Below are 21,603 nucleotides of genomic sequence, written 5' to 3' on the forward strand. Positions count from 1 at the left end.
AGTTTTGCGTCGGAATTGCGTCAAAAAAAACGACGCAATTCCGGCGCAAACGGAGTATAAATATGCCCCAAAATACTTTAATTATTTCATACTTTGTAGGCCTCTTTAACTTATGATTTCCTTCATGATTTGACCTTTGTCTCAAAAACCAGGACATTTATTTAAAATTAAGAGAAGCGTTGGGACAACGGGACAGTCCTCTAAAAACCGGGACTGTCCGGGGAAATCGGGGACGTCTGGTCACCCTGCCCCCTGGAGTCAGTGCCCCCCCACACTGGAGAGGTTGCAGCGGCTATTGTTAGCCACTGGCTGGGACAGCACATTCCGTGACAAGCTTAAACAAGCATTGGCAAAGCCAATAGGTTGCGCCTTTGAATTTTTCTTTCTATCTGAATTCTAAAATATTAGAAAAATGTTATAATAATTTTTGTTTTAACTTTGATAAACTGTTAATGCTTTATCAAATTTAATACAAACATTACTATAACATTTTTACAATATTTGTAATCCAGATAGATAGAAGAAGAAGCAAAGTCGAAACCTATTGGCATGGGGGCATACAGCAAAGAAGAAAGAGGACATCAGAGAAGTAAGAAGACAGGAAGAAAGAAGAAATAAGATGGCAGTGAAGAAAGAACACAGAAGGCAGAAGACGGCATGTGTAAAGAAAAAAGAAGACAGCAGTGAAAAAAGAAGACAGAAAACGGCATGTGGAGAAGAAAAAAGAGAGACAATGGCATGGGGTAATGAAGAAAGAAGACAGCAGAGAAGAAAGAAGACAGAAGACGGCATGCGATAAAGAAGAAAGAAGACAGCAAAGAAAGAAGACAGAAGACGGCATGCTGTATAGAAGACAAAAGACAGCAAAGGAAGAAGCCAGAAGACAGCATGCGGTAAATAAGAAAGAAGACCACTAAGAAAGAAGACAGAAGATGGCATGCTGTAAAGAAGAAAAAAGACGGCATGCAGTAAAGAAGAAAGAAGATGGCATGTGGAAAAGAAGAAAGAAAACAGCAAAGAATGAAGGCAGAAGACTGCATGTGGTAAAGAAGAAAGAAGTCACAGAAGAAAAACACAAGACAACATGTGGTAGAGAAGAAAGAAGACAGCTAAAAAAGAAAAGAGAAGACGGCATGTGGAAAAGACAAAAGAAGAAAGCAGTGAAGAAAGAAAACAGAAGACAGCATGTGGTAAAGAAGAAAGAAGACTGCGAAGGAAGAAGACGGCATGCGGTAAAGAGGAAAGAAGACAGCTAAGAAAGAAGACGGTTTGCGGTAAAGAAGAAAAAAAACAGTAAAAAAAGAAGACAGAAGACGGCATGCGGTAAGAAGACAGAAGATGGCAGCGAAGAAAGAAGATAAGACGGCATGAGGTAAAGAAGAAAGAAGACAGCGAAAAAGAAGAGAGACGATGACATGCGGTAAAGAAGAAAGGAGACTGCTAAGAAAGAAGACAGAAGAGGGCATGCGGTAAAGAAGAAAGAAGACAGCCAAGAAAGAAGACAGAAGATGGCATGAGGTAAAGAAGAAAGAAGACAGCCAAGAAAGAAGACGAAAGACAGCATGCTGTAAAGAGGAGAGAAGACAGAGAAGAAAGAAGACAGGATGCGGTAAAGAAGAAGGAAGACAGCGAAGAAAGAAGATAGAAGGTGACATGAGGTAAAGATAAAGAGGAGCGCAAAGAAAAAAGATAGAAGACGGCATGTGGTAAAGAAGAAAGAAGACAACGAAGAAAGAAAATAGAAGATGGCATGCGGTAAAGAAGAAAGAAGACAGAAGACGGTAGCAAAGAAAGAAGACTGCATGCAGAAAGGGAAAAGAAGATGCATAGAAGAAAGAAGATAGAGAAGACGGCAGAGAAGAAAGAAGGCAGCATACAGAAAGAAACAAGCATTTGTAATGCAACCGGTCTCACGTTTGCTTCAGCTAGTGCAATAAGCATTGTAAGCTCCTAACTGGACTTTTCTTGCCACATAAATTGAAAATGAAAATAAAACAGTTTCACATAACTAACTGGACTTTTCTTGCCATATAAACTGAAAACAAAAAGTTTAACATAGGCGAGCTGACGGCCGCCATCAGTGCAAAGCAGACACACAAAGGGAAATAAAAGTTCACTCGTCATGAAAAGTGCAATTATCCATGTAACGCAATTATCTACGTAACCGGCAAAAGTGCAATTAACTACATAACAGGGTCAATGTCATGCAAAGCTCTCGACTTCTGCCCAGCGAGATTGCGCTGCAAAAAAAAGAGAAAAAATAGCCCAGAAACCAGATGGAAAATGTGGAGCCTTGTATGTTTTCAGTACTTGCTCGCTGCACTCGAGGAGGGCTAAACACCAGAAAAGACATGACTTATGCATGCCTTTCACTAATGAAAGCAAGCAGATTTTAAAAGGCAAGTTCACAAACAAATGAAAGACACTGACGTGACATGGGCGTGGTTTGAAGGGCAAAGAGAGATTACAACACGGGACTGAGCGCTTTGTGCTCACCCATAAGAAGAAGATGGCAATAAAAAAAAGAAGTTGGGGGGTTATCCCCTTTTTTCATTTTTTTTACAACCGTTTTACCATCATCATTGTAGAAATTGTCATTGTTAACAACAATCATTAAAATGTTGTGAAATCATATCATCTTATGGTCTCTTGTCTGAATCTCCCATAGCATCCACTATCGGGTCTTGCTACATTGACCATGGGTCATTATCCATGCACAGACTTGAACCACTGCTTTTGCTTATACAACTGAGTGGAGAGATTATTCTTTTTCAGCATTCTTTTGCACCAGGGCTAAGCTATTCCACTTGCTGGGTGTACTCTGCCGCCCACAGTTAGAGGCAACGCATTTGATATTGCACTAGCCACTGAGTTACCTCTCTCAATGTCCACATTTCTAAATATTGATGAGAACATTTTGTGAATTAGATTAGTCACAGACGTGCCTAAAATTTGCATAGGTTTTTTTACTCACCTTATCTTCACCTGCTTCAAAACGAGAATTGGTCCAAACAAGATCTGAGCTCTCACAACAGGTGAAATAGAAGTATATTACAATTCCTTCATGAAGAAAAAATCACACCTTACTACATGCAACTTTTGTATCTGAAAATTCCCCTGAACACAATTTGCAACAAAGTAAATATCTTCTGAAGAAGACAGCCTGAAGAATCAGAAGCACATTGCCATAGGCAAAATTCATACTGCTTAACACAAACAGCAAAAACGTTTTAATAAATAGAAACAATCACAAGAGTTGTTTGGCCTTCCAAGCCACTGCTGGACGACTTGCAGTAATGTATCAGTTTACGTAAAGTGCTTGCCGAGGCTCTGCCTGTAACTGAATATCAAGCTTTAGCCTTTTGAGCTCTCTCTGGGTGGTTTCTTAGGATCAGGATAAGCTCGGAAGGATGCTGGAAATTGTCTTTGACATGAGCCCTGCTTAGTTGCTCCACTCACATTAAGCACGAATGCATCCGATCGTTGGGTTTTCTGTTCTTGTATTCCTTCTTGTCCATCCTTACATGTTTACAGCAGGATTCATAAAGAGGATGTGTGGGGGTGTATTTGAATGATCTGTTTCCTCTCTGCCCATAGATGATTTATTAGTATCTGCCAAGGAACACTGCTAGGTTGTCATGGTACCTTTTGCATAGGTAGAGTTACATTGGTCCGGCTGTCTAATGGGGGCTGTTCTCATCTAGTGGCATCATAATTGCACTTTACCATCTCTTTGATGGCATGATGGCACTTTATTTGGTGTTTTGCTGCTAATTGAATGAGTTATTACACCTGTAAGAATTGAAACAAGAAGCTGGCACAAAGGCACTTTAGGATTTCCTTGTTTCCTTACTTTTAGCCCAGCTATGTGCTTACATTTTACCACCTGTGTAATGATATGATAGCATTTTATGTTTTGATTTGCTGACATTAGAATACGTCACAATTGATTAGGCAAACTGGCACAAATGCAGTTTAGGATTTAGCTGAGATCAATGTTTTAAACTGTAAACCTCGCCATATATATATATATATAAATATATATATTTATGTATCTATGTATCTATATATCTATATATATATATATTTCCTGCTGTATTTTCCGGTTGAAACATCTTGGTGAATTGTTTTCATGAATCTGCTCAATAAAAGTATTAACAAAAATAAGCCTTCAAGCAAGCAACCAGAAAGAGTTGGTATGTTAACATAAGCGAGCGCTGCACCAACAAACAAGGGATACACATTGCAAAGCTGACAATACGCTCAGTATGCGGTGAATCCATTTTAGTTCTTATTGGGCCTCAGGAGTTTAGCTTAGCTTTTGGCTTGCAGGCCTGTGCCCTGTCACCTACCGAATTTTAACCTACTTAGCTTGCTCTGTTTAATTTCATTTGTTTTACTATTTCTTCTAAGATGGCTGCCTTTGTTTATAGTTTATAAATATGTTTTGATTTACATTATCAGTGCCACTCTGTGAAGGCGTCATAATCAGTGTCATGATCAGTGTTGTACATAGATATTGTTATCATGTCCCTTTCTCATTTACGTGTGATAGGAACATAATGTGTACTTGTTGGGGATTGTTTATGTAATTGTGCCACAAGTCTGCCTCCTTATCAGTTGTTTAGGAACATACCTGCATCAGGGACCCTATATGATCTGTATAAATACATCTCACATGGACAAGGTCATTAGAGGGATCCTTTCCAGATGCAATCTGTGCTGCACGTCTCCAGGCTGCAGAACTCAGCCTTTGTGTCACCACATAGTGTGACCTAGAGACCTCATTCCAAGGTAACAAGAGTTGGGGATCACTTCTCATGGACATGGTACTGGTAGATAAGGTTTCATACCTAGTTCTCGCTAGGTTTTCTTTGCTTAGGATTAGGTTCTCTTTGCTAGGAATGTTCTATCTCATGTTTATTGTACAATGGTGGGGATTTTTATATTCACAACTCTCACCTTCACAATTATACTTCTTTTACTATGCATTATCCTAATCATTGCAGCTCATGCACTTTACAGTAGATTGCAGTATTTTCAATAAATATATTGAAAACTTTCCTGCATCTCCTTTATTGCCTGTGTGCGACTGAAACTTGTTGCTAACTAGAGAAAAGGGTAACCTCTGTTCCACCGTGACTGCCTAGAGATGTTGTAATCTAGAGTCCATGCATAAGGCTGTCTTAAATCACCTTTGCTTTCTGAGTTTTGGTGAGGTGCTGCTTGTGAGCCAGGAGGGTTGGGCCGACAGTTGCCACTTGTTGTAGGAGTGGTTTAGTCATCTACAAACAAAAGTGCTGTCATCCCTAAACCACCAGTCTCACCTATGAGCGAGAGTCCATCTACAACAAGTACCTAAAGCATTGATCAAAGAAACAAAGTAAATCTTTTGAAATTATAAAATGCACTTAGCACACAAGCCCCATGAAATGAGAAAGGTAAAGTCGGGTTGTACCCAATTAAACCGGATGGTGTATTCTTTTGTGTGTGTTGCTTGCTGCCCTGAAAAGCAATATTGTGGAAATTGTAGTGTATGGGCTGTATAAATAAAAGGCAAGAAGAGAGACTGCATAATAGAACTTTCTGCCTTGCAACAAAATTTGTATATGACCTTGACTGCTTGCATCAAATTTGAGCAATTCATTCTGAACATTATGCAAACATGGGGTTATTCTGAATGAGTCTCATTCTCACCTCGGAGTTAGCACCCAGGTGGAGACACAATCCTTGGTAGCCTATCATTATGATCAAGTTACCTGTGTTGCTGCCTGAAGACTCGTGCTTCCCATTTTCACAATCCAGTGGAAATCAATTCTGTCATTTCTTTATGCCCTCACACATGTTCAAGACAAACACTGCTTAATAGTCGAGCCACATCACCCTACATTCTGTTAATTTCACTACTGGGCCTTATAAAAAAAGGCCCGTACGTGTCATAACATACCAATCAAAGTGTCGGTACTACACTTTCTAGTTGCCCTATATCTAGATCTCCACCTCTCCAGAAACATTTGAATCATTAAGGGCCTCATTATGACCCTGGCGGGCGGTGGAGGCCGCCCGCCAGGATGCCGCCCTCCATAATACCGCTCCGCGGTCAGAAGACCGCGGAGGGTATTATGAGTTTTTCCCTGGGCTGGCGGGCGGTCTCCAAAAGACCGCCCGCCAGCCCAGGGAAAAACTCCCTTCCCACGAGGATGCCGGCTCGTAATCGAGCCGGCGGAGTGGGAAGGTGCGACGGGTGCTACTGCACCCGTCGCGTATTTCACTGTCTGCTATGCAGACAGTGAAATACTAGCGGGGCCCTCTTACGGGGGCCCCTGCAGTGCCCATGCCATTGGCATGGGCACTGCAGGGGCCCCCAGGGGCCCCACGACAATCCTTACCGCCATCCTGTTCCTGGCGGGCGAGCCGCCAGGAACAGGATGGCGGTAAGGATTGTCAGAATCCCCTCGGCGGCGCAGCGAGCTGCGCCGCCTTGGAGGATTCTTAGGGGCAGTGGAAAACCGGCGGGAGACTGCCGGTTTTCCCGTTCTGACCGCGGCCAAAGCGCCGCGGTCAGAATGCCCAAGGGAGCACCGCCGGCCTGTCGGCGGTGCTCCCGCCACCGTTGGCCCTGGCGGTTCTCTACCGCCAGGGTCATAATGAGGCCCTAAATGTTAAATGAAGGTTCTTAGGCACTTTGCAGGGCACCATAGAAAACATGGTGTGGAAACACGAATGCATTTATTTTAGGTGTCGTTCTGCAAGTGCTAGAGTGACCAGTTTAACTATTTCATGTCTGGAACACAGACTTTAATTTAATTGCAAGAACTTTATATTTATTTGACTGCTCAGCCTCTTACAATTATGAACTTTCACAAAAATATGTGAACATTTTGGGCCAAAAGGAAGAAGAATTGGCAGAACCAAATATCCTGTCTTGTATTTTCAGTCCTGACTAACTAAAGCAGTAAACAAAACCCTGCTGTACTTAAAAACACAAAACCATTAATTTCTGTATGTAGTGCATCTGTGACTTAAATAATGTAATGTGGGATGATGCAGTAAACGCTTGAGATGTAAAATTGTCCTTGGTGCGTTACAATTTAAACACAAGGCAGAATGATACAACAAATGGCCAATAAGTATGATATGGACCAGTAATAATGCCCACTCTGTATATTTTATTGCATTGGTAGCAATAAGTCTTACAGACAGCTGCGTTGTCAAGCCTGACTTAAAGATGTGTCTATTTTTTATTGCCCTGTAATAGAGATGGGTCAGCCACATCGCTAGCTCTGGTGTAGCCCAAGATCAGCTAGGACTCTTCAACCAAACACAATCCCAGCACTCTTCTAATATTTGCCGCTCCCTCCTTTGCTCCCATACCATCATTCTTAAAATGATTCTGAGTCCAGCAGGAAAAAGGGTGGTCAATGGGATGCTTTCTTATATCAATTCTCTGACTGATCTATCAGTAGTGAGAGGATAAGTTGGAGGCGAGGGCTGGGTTAAAGATGCAGAGAATTCAACCAGTCTTTCCATTCATCTGTATTCAGAGAGAGCCCTGCTGCAATACACTTCAGACAAGCAAAGAAAGTAATGTGCAGAGTGCACTCTAATAAAGATATGCTCCTTTTCACTTCTAGTTTTCTGGTTTCATCAACATAGTCATCATGAATGCAGAAGAAGAGATGAAGGAGGAATGTGGTTACTGGAGATTGTCTCAACTTCTGATGGACCCCGCAGTTTAGGAGCCCGGTGGTCCAGGATTCACTTAGCAGCTATGACAGTGTGAAAACATTAAAAAGCAGGGCTGTCCCTGAAGTTACAACATTTTTCTGCCCAGGATCACAAAGAGAGAAAAAGTGAAGTGCCTTGCTTCACTTTGCCTGATTGATGTAGGTTTAATAGAAGAGGGAGATTAGGGAGGGACGGCCTCACAAAAGGTAGAGATCACAGTTCACAGCCCCCACTCCTTTTCAGGACTGACATTACTTTTTATGTTGGCTCGGCTCGTATTTTGGCTCCTAGAGATTGCTTTCCCGGTAAATTGTCTGGCTTGCCCACCTCAATCCCACAATTCAGGTTAGATATTTCTATTGGGTACATCCCTGGACACTAATGCATTTTCTTAATCAATGTTATAGAATATTTAGTATAAGCTAAATGTAGATTTTTTTTATGTCAGATTGGGAAGCTCGAATAGACAGCCATGGAAGAGTATTTTATGTGGACCACGTGAACCGGACCACTACATGGCAACGCCCTACTACAGCCGCCACCCCGGATGGCATACGAAGATCTGGTTCAATCCAACAGATGGAGCAGCTCAACCGGCGGTAAGACATCGTTAAATGTGTGAGGGGCATATAAGAGCAACAAATGAAAGTATTGCATTGAATGAAAGAACAGCATTGAATGTGCTTGCCCAATTAGAAGATATGCATTTCTCATAACTTACAGCTTGACACTGCCAGTGTTTTTTTCCTGCTAATTGTCATCCATGCTGCAATGTGACAGTTTCTTTTGCAGTCCATCCCCAGCTCAATTCCATAATATTCCCTGGCATCAAAACCAAGAGACTGGCTCACAAGTGCCATTGTTACAATAGGTCTCCAGGTTCTGTCCTTCTCTCTATTTTTTAGGGCTTCAGCATTTAGGTTTGTCACGTGAAACAGTTGTTAACGATCATTACTTCCATAGAAGAAACAACAAAATGTGTTTTGGGGGGCTTTATTAATAGTTGTCAACAATTCCAAAGCAGATTCACTTTTATTGATCACATAAAGTGAGAAGTTGAGCCGTCCCACCTTAATTCAAACCTATCGCCTGCAGGTTTCTCAGCGGGTGCTCCAGTCCTTCAGCTGTCTGAGAAACTTTCTTAATGAAGCGACTATTGATGAAAGAAAGCGTAAAGACAGTTAAAGGGGTAAGAAGAACAAATATTGGTTGGAGCGGGAGGACAGTTAACAAAAGACGGACATACATTAGGAAAAATTAAGTGCACAACAAGGGAACAGCAAAGCATTTCCTCAGAAGGGTGTGGTGGTACAGGCAAACATTTGCTCCAAAAAAACATCCAGGAAAGTGAATGAGGAAACTTTGAATGAATTGCCTCTGTAAATTTGCCTCCATTAACCACCATGCCTCGTTGTCTCAAGGAGCATATAAAGGTCTAGGTCAAAATCAACCAGCATAAAAAATGAGTGGTCACTAAAGATATTGATGTGTAACCACCGTGAAAATTATAGTCTGTGAGAAACAAGCCTGCAACTTTCTTTTTCCAATACATTTTTGTTAGCAATTTTATCATCTGCAAGTGCAATAGTAACCAAGACCTTTTCATTTGGTGTCATTATCAACATGGAAGAATACAGTTTATCTTTGCATCATTATTCAATTGGATCCAGTGGATTTTCCAGTTGCCATAATCCCGCTGCCACAAATCAGTCTTTGCTAAGCCAACATTATATTGCCAGCATGGAACAATTCCAACGAGAAACCTCAGAAGTGTAGGTACCCTCTCTGGTTGTTAGAGAGGAGGAGTTCAGGGGGAGGGGGAAGCCATGTGTCGTGCATGGCCCCATTCAAGTAAGCGCTCACCTAGTGTTACGCTTAATCATGGTGAGGAGGAGCAGGTGGTGGGGGCAGAACAGGAGTGCCGATACCACTGGTTTTGATCCATACTGTGGTGTGTAATTAAAGTGGAATAGTGACAATATTTGCTTCCACTACTTCCAGGTATTTTTGCCAATTTGGAGGGTTAGTTGGGGCCTGTCATCCCAAACTAGCACTTCCCATTGCTGCCTGTTTGGCTGTTATGCTAGCACCCAGCTCCAGTAACCACTATCGTAGTGAGGGCGGGGCAGTGGTTAACTTGCAGTTCATGGCTAGTCTGCATTCTGCCAAGACTAATGCTAAATCTATACATTTGTTAATAGATTTGCAGGCTGCTGAGTGAGAAGTGATTCCCAGTAAAATAAAGTGCATGGTGTTTGTGTTGAGTGTATGACCTAAAGCAATGGTGAGGAAGTTTGCTACCCCTTCCAAATATATGAGAAGCTGGGGGCACATCCAAACAATGTGTGTAAAGTTAGCATCAGTATTGTGGCATCAAGGACAGGAACTGGAAAACCCCAGGTACTTGAGGGCCAGTCTCTTGGGTGTAAGGTATGTGTGATGTAAGTAATTAAGTTATGTATATTAAAGACGGGCATTTATTGATATTGTTTTCAACATCGTCAGGCACTGTGTCCATTGTTTATCTGTCAAATTAGTGTCAAGTACTTCGTCCCAGTAGGTAAGAAGTGACAGGAGTGACATATTTCTGTCAGTGCATAGGAAGTTGTACAACCACATGAAAGCATGGAGATTAGCCCCATGAGTCAATATGATCTGTAGGTCTTTCAAAGTGTCTGGTTCATCATGTGTTCAATGCCAGACCTTGTGGAGATGTTGCAGAAGTGAGGCATATGTTAGAGAGGAGCCCAGTAGTACACGACTATCGAATGTGCAGAGTATTTTGTCATTAAAAAAGGTCATCCCAATTGCTAAGTCCAGATTCCATTCATCTGAACGCATCCGGTTTGGAGTCAAGCTCTACTCAACCTGGCATTGCCCAGAGAGGCAGCTCAGGAGCATAAGGGGGACATGGGTGGGCTTTGATGATGTAGGTGGCCCAACATGCCTCTGTCATTCAGATTACAATATTCTCTGTGGCCCTAGTGATCACCATGTCTGTCCCCAGTAGAGAGGGAGAGAGAGAGAGAATGTTTATTTTATTAGTTAATTAAAACCATAAAATACTCCTTCGACATAAAGTTTAACAGATTATTAATGCACAATATTAATGCACTAAAACATATATATTACATTAAAAAATTATAAAAACTGAGAAAACTTAAATACATTCTACAATTTGATTTGTTCCTACTCAATTCCGATTGCTGGCATAGGACTTCATATCGGTCTGGCTGTGTAACCCGTGATGTTACCTAAGAACCTCCCTTTCTTTGGTGTATTCACTCGTGGTAGATGGTTTTTGTTTCTATGTACGCCCTCTCTTACACTGGCTTGTTTTGTTAGAGGTAATTTTAGCGGAAAAGATTTCCAAAAATTTAACCAATCTAATATTCAATATGGTGTTTTGGGGATTGAATGCTTCAGTTAGTGCATGTCTACAGGATCTGATCCCTAAGCTATTCAGTTCTTTTTTCAGTAAGCTTCTTCTTTCGACAGCCAGGGCTGGGCAAATGCAGACCACATGCACCAGGTTTTCTTCCACCAGATGACAAAGGCGGCACTGAAGGACGCCCGCTTGTGGTCCCTTCTTCCATTTTGGCATGAGGTCTAGCATTGGAACTTCACCCAGCCTGAGCTTTAGAAAGCGTTGCTTGATTTTTCTTGAGTAGGGGCGGCCATAAGTGGTGATTCTTTGAGTATTTTATATAAGTTAAGAATCAACCAGCCATGCAACCTTTTAGCCAGAGCCTCCCTGTCTTCTAGCCAGCTATGCAGTTTACTTGATTTATTCACTGCTTTGTTAAAACCCGACGTGGGGAGCGACTGGTCCCATGTGTCACCTAAGTTCTGAAGACATACTATTTTCCAGATACCTTTAACAGTTGCTATTCCGTCTTTCTAAATCGATTTCCTGCCAGACTAGATTGGCTAAAGTCCCTTTTTGAGCACGGCTCAGTTTGTAACAGCAGTTGATGGAAGCCGCAGGACGGGCCAGTGACTGCTTAACCAACATAAATTGCAGTCTGGCCTGGGCTGCCGAGGCATGCCTTGGTAGCCAAAAGACACACTTATATGTCTTTACCAGAAGCTTATCCAGGAGAACTACCTCCATCCCTCTCATTCATTCGGCCCCATAGGCGAGTGTTGGCAGTAATTTTTCTCTCATTATGGCAGTCAATGGGTTCAGGGCGTGGCCACAGATTGAATTTGAGTGCTTGCAAAAGGCGTTAGCAAGTGCCTGCGCCTTATTTTTTATTGCTTCTTTTTGTGGCGCATAGCTGCACCTGGCATCAACCACGACTCCTAGGTATCTGTAGGAGCTTACTTCCTCCAAAGTCTTTCCATTCAGGTACCATTTACGCTGGCTGGTCAGTCTACGATTTAGTGTATCATTTTAGATTTATTATGGTTGATTTCTAATTCATTTATTCTTGCATACTCTTCTAATTTATTTAGCAGTTTTTGCATGCCTATTCTGGTGTTACTGATTAGTAAGAGGTCATCTGCATAGAACATATTAGATAGTTCCCGGCCACCCAAAGAGGGGGAATGGGATGATTCACCATTTAATTTGGCTGACAGATCTGCTATATACAGGTTAAAGAGTGTTGGGGCCAATAAGCAGCCTTGTTTAACACCAACTGTTGTTTTAACCGCCCTTGTTAAGTGTGAGCCTTCCCTCTGTTTTACCTTCACTCATGTATCAGAGTAAATCATTTCAATAGCATTTAAAATAGTAACTGGTAACCCCCAAAGCTGTAGTTTGGCCCCCAGTTTGCCACGAGGGACACAGTCGAAGGCAGCTTTAAAGTCAACAAACCACAAATAGGTGGGAGTCCTGGTTGCTTTTGCTCTGTTGGTAATCAGTCCCAGTGCCATACGGTTTGTTAGCGTTCCTTGATGCTTGGTGAAGCTGCTTTGATTTAATGGCAGAATGTTTTTATCTGTAATCCAAGACTCTAAGTGGTTTAACACACAAGATGAGAAATGCTTGAGGTCCCCATCTAAGAGAGTGATAAGTCTGTAATTGCTTGGGGAAGCCGCGTTCCCTCCTTTGTAGATGGGGTGAATTATTGAGCCTCTCCAGGTTGCTGGGACAGTTCCTGTTGTGAGCACATAGTTGAACATTGCAGCCAGGATACTGGCCCATCTTTCTGTTTCCTGTTCAGACAGAGCCTGCGGTAAACCATTTGGTCCTGGTTCAGGCTTTGTGAAACATCGGGTTCTAGGTTTTTGGTAAACACCTGGGTTTGTGGCGCTTCTTCGGTGGCCAACTCCTTTAAATGTGACTTTAAATGGCACACCCATCCTTCCTCTGTTATATTTGCATTATTAGCTGCCTTTGGAGCCTTCTCCATTGTATTAATGATTTTCCAGAATCTTTTGGGGTCTGATGTTTTGGACACAAAGCGTAGTTTGGCCCAAAGTGTCTCCTGCTGGTGTTTTTTATAGGTCCATAGTTCCCTTTTAAGTAGTTTACTTTGCTCTCGCAAGGCGGCCAATAATGATCCATTATCTGGGAATTTACACATTTGCCTTAGTAGTTTACCTACAGCTGTTTTCCTTATACGGACTGGCTGTGGTAGATGTAAGCCTTTTTGATAATTTAATCGTACTCCCTTTCTTGTGTTTCCTGCGATGTCTTTGTTTATAAGGTCGGTTGCAAAGTTCTCCCAGACCGTTGTCAAGTTTGCCCCGCTCGTGGCAATTGATTCTAGCCTTAGTAGAGCCCCTTTTGCTTCGCTTTCAATAGTTTTGGATGACTATTTAAGTCGTTTTAGATTTTCAGTGCCAATCGCCCCTTCCAGGGCTACCGCTTTCTCTGGCTTATGTGGTGATGAATGAATCCCAAATACCTGCGGCATAAGATCACTTTCCACGCAGTCCAAAATGCTGAAGTCATTCACTAATGTATACAGGGCAGGAGTTACCAGTGTGTAGTCAAGGTGAGAGACCGATTTCACAGTGGATCTCGTCCACGCTGGCGGGATGTCGGACGGCCCCCGACCATTTACCACAAAGAGGCCTACAGCTTCACAGGTGCGTATGAAACTCTCACCTAACTTGTCTTTCCTGCTTTTTATTAGGAGAGATTGAGCGGGCACTGTTGCCACTGTTTGAGAATGCTCTTCACCAGAGTTGTGGAATAGGTAGAGATTGAAATCAACCGAAATTAGCCAGTGTGCTGATTGCACTGTACTTTTCATCCTTATCAGCTTGTTTAATAACTTATATGCTTCATATGTTGTTGTTTTTTTGGATTAATATATATATTGACTAGGATCAGTGGTTCCTGTGTATTCTTTCCCCATCCATAAAGCCTGACTAGTTGAAAGGGTAGATCTTCCTCCTTGTGCTCTGAGATCTTCGCTAGGATGCTCGTGCTAATGTATATCGCTAGGCCTCCCTTCGACCGGCCAGACCTGTTGGTTTTTGTGGCTGGACTGAGATATTCTATAAATCCTATTAATGGTATTGATTCCATCACCCAGGATTCCTGTAGGAGTATAATATCAAAGGCACTAAAAACTTTGTTACTGCTGGATCCTCCATCTTTGCCCGCAGGCCACCTATGTTCCAAGTGCAGATGTTCAATACGCCTTCTGGGGGTTTTTCTTCGGCCATTCAGCTGTTGCCCATCGCTCCTGGGGGAGGTGCCGTCGCTACCCATTCCCTTCCATGGTGGGATCTCTGATCTAAAACCTGTCTTTTCCTCCCTTCTTCTTTCCATATTTGAACTTTCAACGGAGTCTTGGGTGGTCTCCCCTCGCTAATCATTTCTTCAGTGACTCCGCTGTGAAGGATGGCCCTGCTTGCTCCATGCAGGATGGACCTCGTGCCTTTAGGCATTTCCAGATATTGAGAGTCTAGTAGCGGGGGTGGATATCGTTCGCCTTTATAGACGACCACCTCAATGCCCCAGGCTTTCAGAAGGACCCTTCTCCCCATAATCTGCTTGGGTAGGACCGGCCCTGCAAAGATAGTAAGTGTTGGGTCTGTGTGTTGGCTGCCTCTTGCTTGAATACATTTGATTGCAGCAATGTCATCCGAGGCCACATACTGTAGGTCCGGAAGTGCTTTTATGAGTCTTAAAATAGTTGAGCGATTGAGGACATCTGTGGGGGACCTTGAGATGAATTCCGGAATCCAAAGCAGCTGGTAATATGGCTCGTCATTTTTTGGACCTGTTTGAGAGGACTGCTTTTGCTCTCCATGCTTGTTTTATTCCTTGTAGCCCATTTCACTCAGCCTGGTGCCATGGTCATTCCTCTTACTGCTTAAGTTTACCTGTGATAGTTGGCTGAATTGTCCATGCATAATGGTTGTTGACTTTATACTCTGCTGGTTCCTTAGGGGACTTGTACAATTGTCTGTATATTTGCCAAGTACTGCGGGGGGGCTCAAGGGTGACTTTGTCGGCTGCACCTGTTGAATCAAAGGAGGTCTTTACATCTACTTTTGTATCGGTACTTGTACTTGCGGGGACAGAGATGTCTCTGTTATGCCTTCCACTTGGTGCCGGGTGCTCCTGGCATTGTTCATTAGGGATGGTTTTGGGGGTTTGTAAGGTTGATAGTTGGAGAGATCGTACAGACCTTCTACCTTTTCTTGCCTGTTTTCATTCTCTTTTAGATAGCACCAGAGTTAAGTGGTTCTCAGCGCTCCCATGTTTGTTGGTAGCTTGTAACGGGGAATGATTTTCCATGGTTTCCGTGCTGAGGCTTACTGAAGCATTACTTCCTGCCAGAGTTCTTTTCTCTCTTACAGTTGAAGATGAGGCTGTTTGAGGGGAGTGGGGCATCTCCTCTTGTTTTTGCGCAGGTGGAGCAGATGTTAGCATAGTAGCGAGGGATTTGGTATATGTGTGCTCATCATTCCGAGCGCAGCTAATTTCTTTTAACATTCCTTCTAGGATTAACGGCAATTGAGAAAGTTTATCTACCACTTCTTTGCAGGAGCAGATAGTGAAGTCATTAGCTTTCTTAGTTTGCACCCTTGTTATTAGAGCATTTAGCTCTTCCAGCTTGCTGTCAATTCCGGAGACGAATACCACCATTGTATTTAACAAATCTACTTGAATATCCATTTGATTTGAATGGAACTGCAGAGCCAAAACCGTTGCTTGCATTGAATTCAGGATTGCAGCCCACATATCGTCTGCCCTAACTGCATCCGGGGTCGTGGTGGTGATTGCGAGTTGGACTTGTGATCCCTGCTTAAGGTACCTTCAGTTGTTGTTGCTTTATGGGGATAATTCTATGCGGCTGTCTCTATTTCTTCCTTGGGTGATCGATTTGGAAAGCCCAGTTCCGTATCCCAGAGCTCCGGTTCCTCACTTTCACATCCATACATCGAAAAGGAGTGGAGTTTGAGACTTAGGCATGAGAAGCTGCCTTTCAGGGGGTCTTGTTCTAGGATTTCCACGCTTGCTACCATCTCTGAATCCAGAATCAATAGATTTACTGAGCTGGATGTCCGGTGGTGCTTGGCGGCATCTGCACTGGTTCTCCTTATGATTGTCTCTTGCCCGGGAATGTGGGTAGCTCCTGTTGCAGGAACAAGGGCAACTTGGGCTATGCACGGGGAGTCTACTTTCAGAGGCTGCTTTCTCATGATCACTACTGTTGGTGAAAGGGGAGGGGGGGGCAGACAGGTTCACTCTAGCTCTCTCTCTTCAAAGCTCCCTTGAGTTTGCAGATCGTAGATGGGAGATATGCCAGTAGCCATTCTAATACCCGAGTTGAGCATGGCTCCACAGCATGTAGGTTCAGTTCAGTTACATTATGGTTTGCTAACCAGCGGGTAGACCACTGGAGTTGGGCAGCTGCGTAATAATACTGATAGTTAGGTACCCTCAACCACCCTTCCTCAATCAGTGCACAAAGCTTAGTAAGTGTCACACGCTTTCTTCCGTTGCCCCATATCTAAGCAGTCAGAAGTGTATGTAATTCTTGAAACATCTTTTGAGGCACTAGGATAGTAAGGGCAGAGAAGTAGTACAGCAGTCTAGAGAGAAGCAGCATTTTAGAATTAGCTACTTGCCCCATAGGGGAAAAAGGCAAGGTTGTCCAAAATGGTAGAGAGGATCTGGAGTTTGTGAGTACCCTTCTCAAGTTGCCTTCCACCAGGTCAATATGTGTGTGATATACACAGAACCCCAGATACTTGATTGATTTGCAGGACCAGGGCAGCAAGGTATGCTGGAGCGTCTGATGTAGTTCCGCCGATATCGCTGTCAGTGGGAATAGCAAGGGTTTGTCCCAATTTACGTGTAGACCAGAGGCATCACCAGATCGTTGCAAGAATGTGATGAGACTCGGGATCACTGCACTATCATTCCGAAGGTACACCAGTGCATCATCCGCATACATTGAGATTACATGCCAGTGGTTCACAACATATAATCCCCCATTAAAGACCTAGTTCTGAAGTGCACATGCCAGGGGTTCCATTGCTAGTGCAAACACAATTGGCAACATGGGGCATCCCTGACAAGTGCTGCGTTCAATTTTGAAGGAGTCTATTATAGTTGCACCAGCTTTCATTCGGGCAAGAGGTGAGTTGTATAACAATGATATCCATTTCAGTAATCTGGGACCAATCCTGAACCTCCAGGGAGCTTCCATAAGATGTTCCCAGGGTGTTGATTGCTTTTTCGATGTCTAGGGACACTTACCAGGGACCAACACCACTACTCGCACCCAGTCCATTAATGCGATAAGGTGACGCATGTTCAGGAATGAGTTTCTGCCAGGTATAATCCCGTTTTGGTCAGGGTGTAACCTGTGCTATATTACAGGAATCAGGCAGTTGGGTAACACCTTACAAAGGACTTTGTAGTCTGTATTTACCAATGAAAGCGGGTGGTACGAGCCCAGGAGCAGTGGGTCCCAGTCAGGTTTAGGGAGCACCACCAGCACCTCCTCACATATTGTTGGGGGAAGCTCACCCTCTGTGCATGCCTCCAGATAGAGCTTAAAGATGTGCGGGAATAGCTGAGACTGATAGGTGGAGTAAAACTCCACCAGCCAACCATCAGACCCAGGTGTCTTACCATGTGACATCTGTGCTGTTGCTTCAGTGAGTTCATTTTCTGTAAGGTGCGCTTCCAAGTCTGCTCTGTGGGAAGCCTGTATTCACAGGAGGGTGATCCCTTCCTGGAATGAGGTTATCATGGCAGAACCACGCTAAGAGCTTGCCTGCCTTGTCCCCTTCCTTGTGCTTTTTGGATAGATATTCCTGATAGTCTAAGGAGCTCAGTTTGTCCAGTGTTGTCCTGAATGTGAATTTGGACTGTGCCAGTGTAGTGGTTCCCGTCTGCTCTACAGGCAGTAATTGTTCATATTTACGAATGTCTGTCTCAAGTGTGTGCAGTTCTTTATGGAGAGTTAGTTTGGCCCCATATACTGCTTTGATTGTGTGTCTGTGGAGCACAAATTTGAATGCACTCCATTTAATACCGATGCTTGATGCTGTTTGACTGCGATCTTGAAAATACTTTGTAATAAAGGTCTGTAAGGTCGGCCCAAAATGCTGCGTCCTGTAAGGCATCTGTGGGTAAGCGCCAGGTCGGGATGTAGGAGTGGCAATGTCCCCAACAAAGCTAAATTTGTAACGGACAGTGCTCAGACATTGTATGTCCTAGGTATTCCCCCTGTGTGAGTCTCATGAGTGCATTGGGGGACCGAAAGAAATGATCTATTCTTGTGTGTAGGTCGTGAAGGCCGGAGTAGTCTTTAGTATTAGGGTATAGTATGCACTAGGCGTCCATTTCTTGGTTATTGCCGCCCATTTCTGTAAGTGTTGTGAAAGGACAATAGATTGAGCTCCTGGGATTGGTGTTCTAGATCTGTTGAGGTCTGAATCCGGTGTGCAGTTAAAGTCTCTGGCCCAGTAGAAAGGGACTAAGGTGTCTTGTAACTGCACTGGGGACAGGGAGTGTAGGAAAATTGCTTGATTACTGTTGGCAGCATATAAGGAGATTAGTACTAAAAGGAGCCTATTTCAAAAGCCCTTCTAATATGAGCTACATATAAGGTCTCCTCTTGCACAGCTAGAGTTGTTAGTCCCTATTAATGTGCCTCTTCAGAGTTTGCTCATTGCCTTTAGCACAGGGGCAATAAGGTGCATTTCCTGCAGCAACGCTATCATGATGTTACATCTGCATGAGTCAAATCAAATCAAATCATTAACATTTATAAAGCGCGCTACTCACCCGTGCGGGTCTCAAGGCGCTAGGGGAAAAAGGGGGGGTTATCGCTGCTCGACCAGCCAGGTCTTTAGGAGTCTCCGGAAAGCGGAGTGGTCCTGGGTGGTCCTGAGGCTGGTGGGGAGGGAGTTCCAGGTCTTGGCCGCCAGGAAGGAGAAAGATCTCCCACCCGCCGTGGAGCGGCGGATGCGAGGGACAGCAGCGAGTGCGAGGCCAGAGGAGCGGAGGAGGCGGGTGGGGACGTAGAAGCTGAGGCGTCTGTTGAGGTATTCCGGTCCCTTGTCGTGGAGGGCTTTGTGTGCGTGGGTGAGAAGTCGGAAGGTGATCCTTTTGCTGACTGGGAGCCAGTGCAGGTGTCTCAGGTGTGCGGAGATGTGGCTGCTGCGGGGTATGTCGAGGATGAGGCGGGCCGAGGCGTTTTGAATGCGTTGCAGGCGATTTTGGAGTTTGGCTGTGGTCCCGGCGTAGAGGGTGTTGCCGTAGTCCAGGCGGCTCGTGACGAGGGCGTGGGTCACGGTTTTTCTGGTGTCGGCGGGGATCCAGCGGAAGATCATGCGGAGCATGCGGAGGGTGAGGAAGCAGGCGGAGGACACGGCGTTGACTTGCTTGGTCATGGTGAGAAGAGGGTCCAAGATGAAGCCGAGGTTGCGGGCGTGGTCTGTGGGGGTCGGTGCGGTGCCGAGGGCCGTGGGCCACCAGGAGTCGTCCCAGGCGGACGGGGTGTTGCCGAGGATGAGGACTTCCGTTTTTTCAGAGTTCAGCTTTAGGCGGCTGAGCCTCATCCAATCTGCGACGTCCTTCATACCCTCTTGTAGGTTGGTCTTGGCGCTGGCAGGGTCCTTGGTGAGGGAGAGTATAAGTTGGGTGTCGTCGGCGTAGGAGGTGATGATGATGTCGTGCTTGCATACGATGTTGGCGAGGGGGCTCATGTAGACATTGAAGAGTGTCGGGCTGAGTGATGAGCCTTGGGGTACGCCGCAGATGATCTCGGTGGGTTCTGAGCGAAACGGAGGAAGGTAAACTCTTTGGGAACGGTTTGAGAGGAAGGAGGCGATCCAGTCCAGGGCCTGGCCTTGGATTCCGGTGGAGCGGAGGCGGGTGATTAGGGTGCGGTGACAGACGGTGTCAAAGGCAGCCGAGAGGTCGAGCAGAATGAGGGCGACTGTTTCACCGTTGTCCATCAGGGTTCTGATGTCGTCAGTGACTGAGATGAGGGCGGTTTCAGTGCTGTGGTTGGTTCGGAATCTGGTTTGTGAGGGGTCGAGCAGGTTGTTGTCTTCCAGGAAGGTGGTCAGCTGTTTGTTGACGGTCTTCTCTATTACTTTGGCTGGGAAAGGCAGAAGAGAGATGGGGCGGAAGTTTTTCAGGTCGCTCGGGTCAGCCGTAGGTTTCTTTAGTAGGGCGTTGACTTCGGCGTGTTTCCAGCATTCGGGGAAGGTAGCAGAAGAAAAAGAAGAGTTGATGACGGTCTGGAGGTGCGGGCGATGATGTCGTCGGCTTTGTTAAAGATGAAGTGCGGGCAGGGGTCCGAAGGGGCGCCGGAGTGGATAGAGTTCATGATGGATTTGGTTTCTTCCGTGTTGATGTGGGACCAGTTGTTGAGGGTGATGGCCGTGGATGCCGGTTCGGTGGTGTTTGGTTGGGTCTGGTGTCCGAAGCTGTCGTGGAGGTCGCTAATCTTGCGATGGAAGAAAGTGGCGAGGGATTCGCACAGATCCTGTGAGGGCGTGACGGCGTTGGCGTTGGCGCTGGGGTTGGAGAACTCCTTGACGATGCTGAAGAGTTCTCTGCTGTTGTGTCTGTTTTTGTCCAGTCTGTCGGTGAAAAAGTTCCTTTTGGCGGCGCGGATCAGGTGGTGGTGTTCGCGGGTAGCGTTCTTGAGGGCGGTCATGTTGTCAGCGGTGCGGTCCTTGCGCCAGGCTTTCTCAAGGGCGCGACAAGTTTTCTTTGATTCTTTGAGGGTGTCAGAGAACCAGAGAGGTTTTTTGGTGTTGGTCTGTCGATGCGTGCGTTTGAGGGGAGCAAGGATGTCTGCGCAGTTGGAGATCCAGTTTGTGAGGTTGAGGGCTGCGTCGTTGGTGTCGGTGGTGAGGGTGGGTTGGTTGGCGGCGAGTGCAGAGAAGAGTTGCTCTTCGGGGATCTTGTTCCACTGTCGACGAGGGATGGGTTGGGTGCGGAGGTGGCGGGTCTCGCGTCGGAATGTGAAGTGGACGCAGCTGTGGTCGGTCCAGTGTAGGGCGGAGGCGTGGCTGAAGAAGACGTGTTTGCTGGCGGAGAAGATGGGGTCAAGCGTGTGTCCGGCGATGTGGGTGGCGGTGTTCTCCAGTTGTTTGAGGCCGAGGTTGGCGAGGTTGTCGAGCAGGGTGGTGGTGTTGGGGTCGTTGTTTTGTTCCAGATGGAAGTTGAGGTCACCTAGGAGGATGTAGTCCGGCGAGGCGAGGGCGTGCGGGGAGATGAAGTCGGCGATGGCGTCGCTGAAAGGGGCGCGTGGCCCGGGAGGACGGTAGATGAGGGATCCTCTAAGGGTGGTCCTCGGATCGGTGCGAATCTGAAAATGCAGGTGTTCAGCGGCGAGAGGGGTGTCTTCGGTGGAGGTGGTGACGCTGATGGAGTCTTTGAAGACGATGGCGATACCTCCTCCTACCTGGTTGGTGCGGTCTTTT

General features: G+C 45.2%; 1 protein-coding gene across 1 annotated transcript in view; it reads left to right on the plus strand.

Annotated features, from left to right (window-relative positions):
• HECW1 (HECT, C2 and WW domain containing E3 ubiquitin protein ligase 1) overlaps positions 1-21,603 on the plus strand; it is a 1,026,664-nt gene that overhangs the window by 810,501 nt on the left and 194,560 nt on the right. The window contains exon 13 of the mRNA XM_069216002.1: positions 8,177-8,327. Coding sequence (XP_069072103.1) covers positions 8,177-8,327 — 151 coding nt within the window. The remainder of the gene's footprint in view (positions 1-8,176; positions 8,328-21,603) is intronic.

The sequence above is a fragment of the Pleurodeles waltl genome, chromosome 2_1 (genome assembly GCF_031143425.1).
Source record: "Pleurodeles waltl isolate 20211129_DDA chromosome 2_1, aPleWal1.hap1.20221129, whole genome shotgun sequence".
NCBI classification, from domain to species: Eukaryota; Metazoa; Chordata; class Amphibia; order Caudata; family Salamandridae; genus Pleurodeles; species Pleurodeles waltl.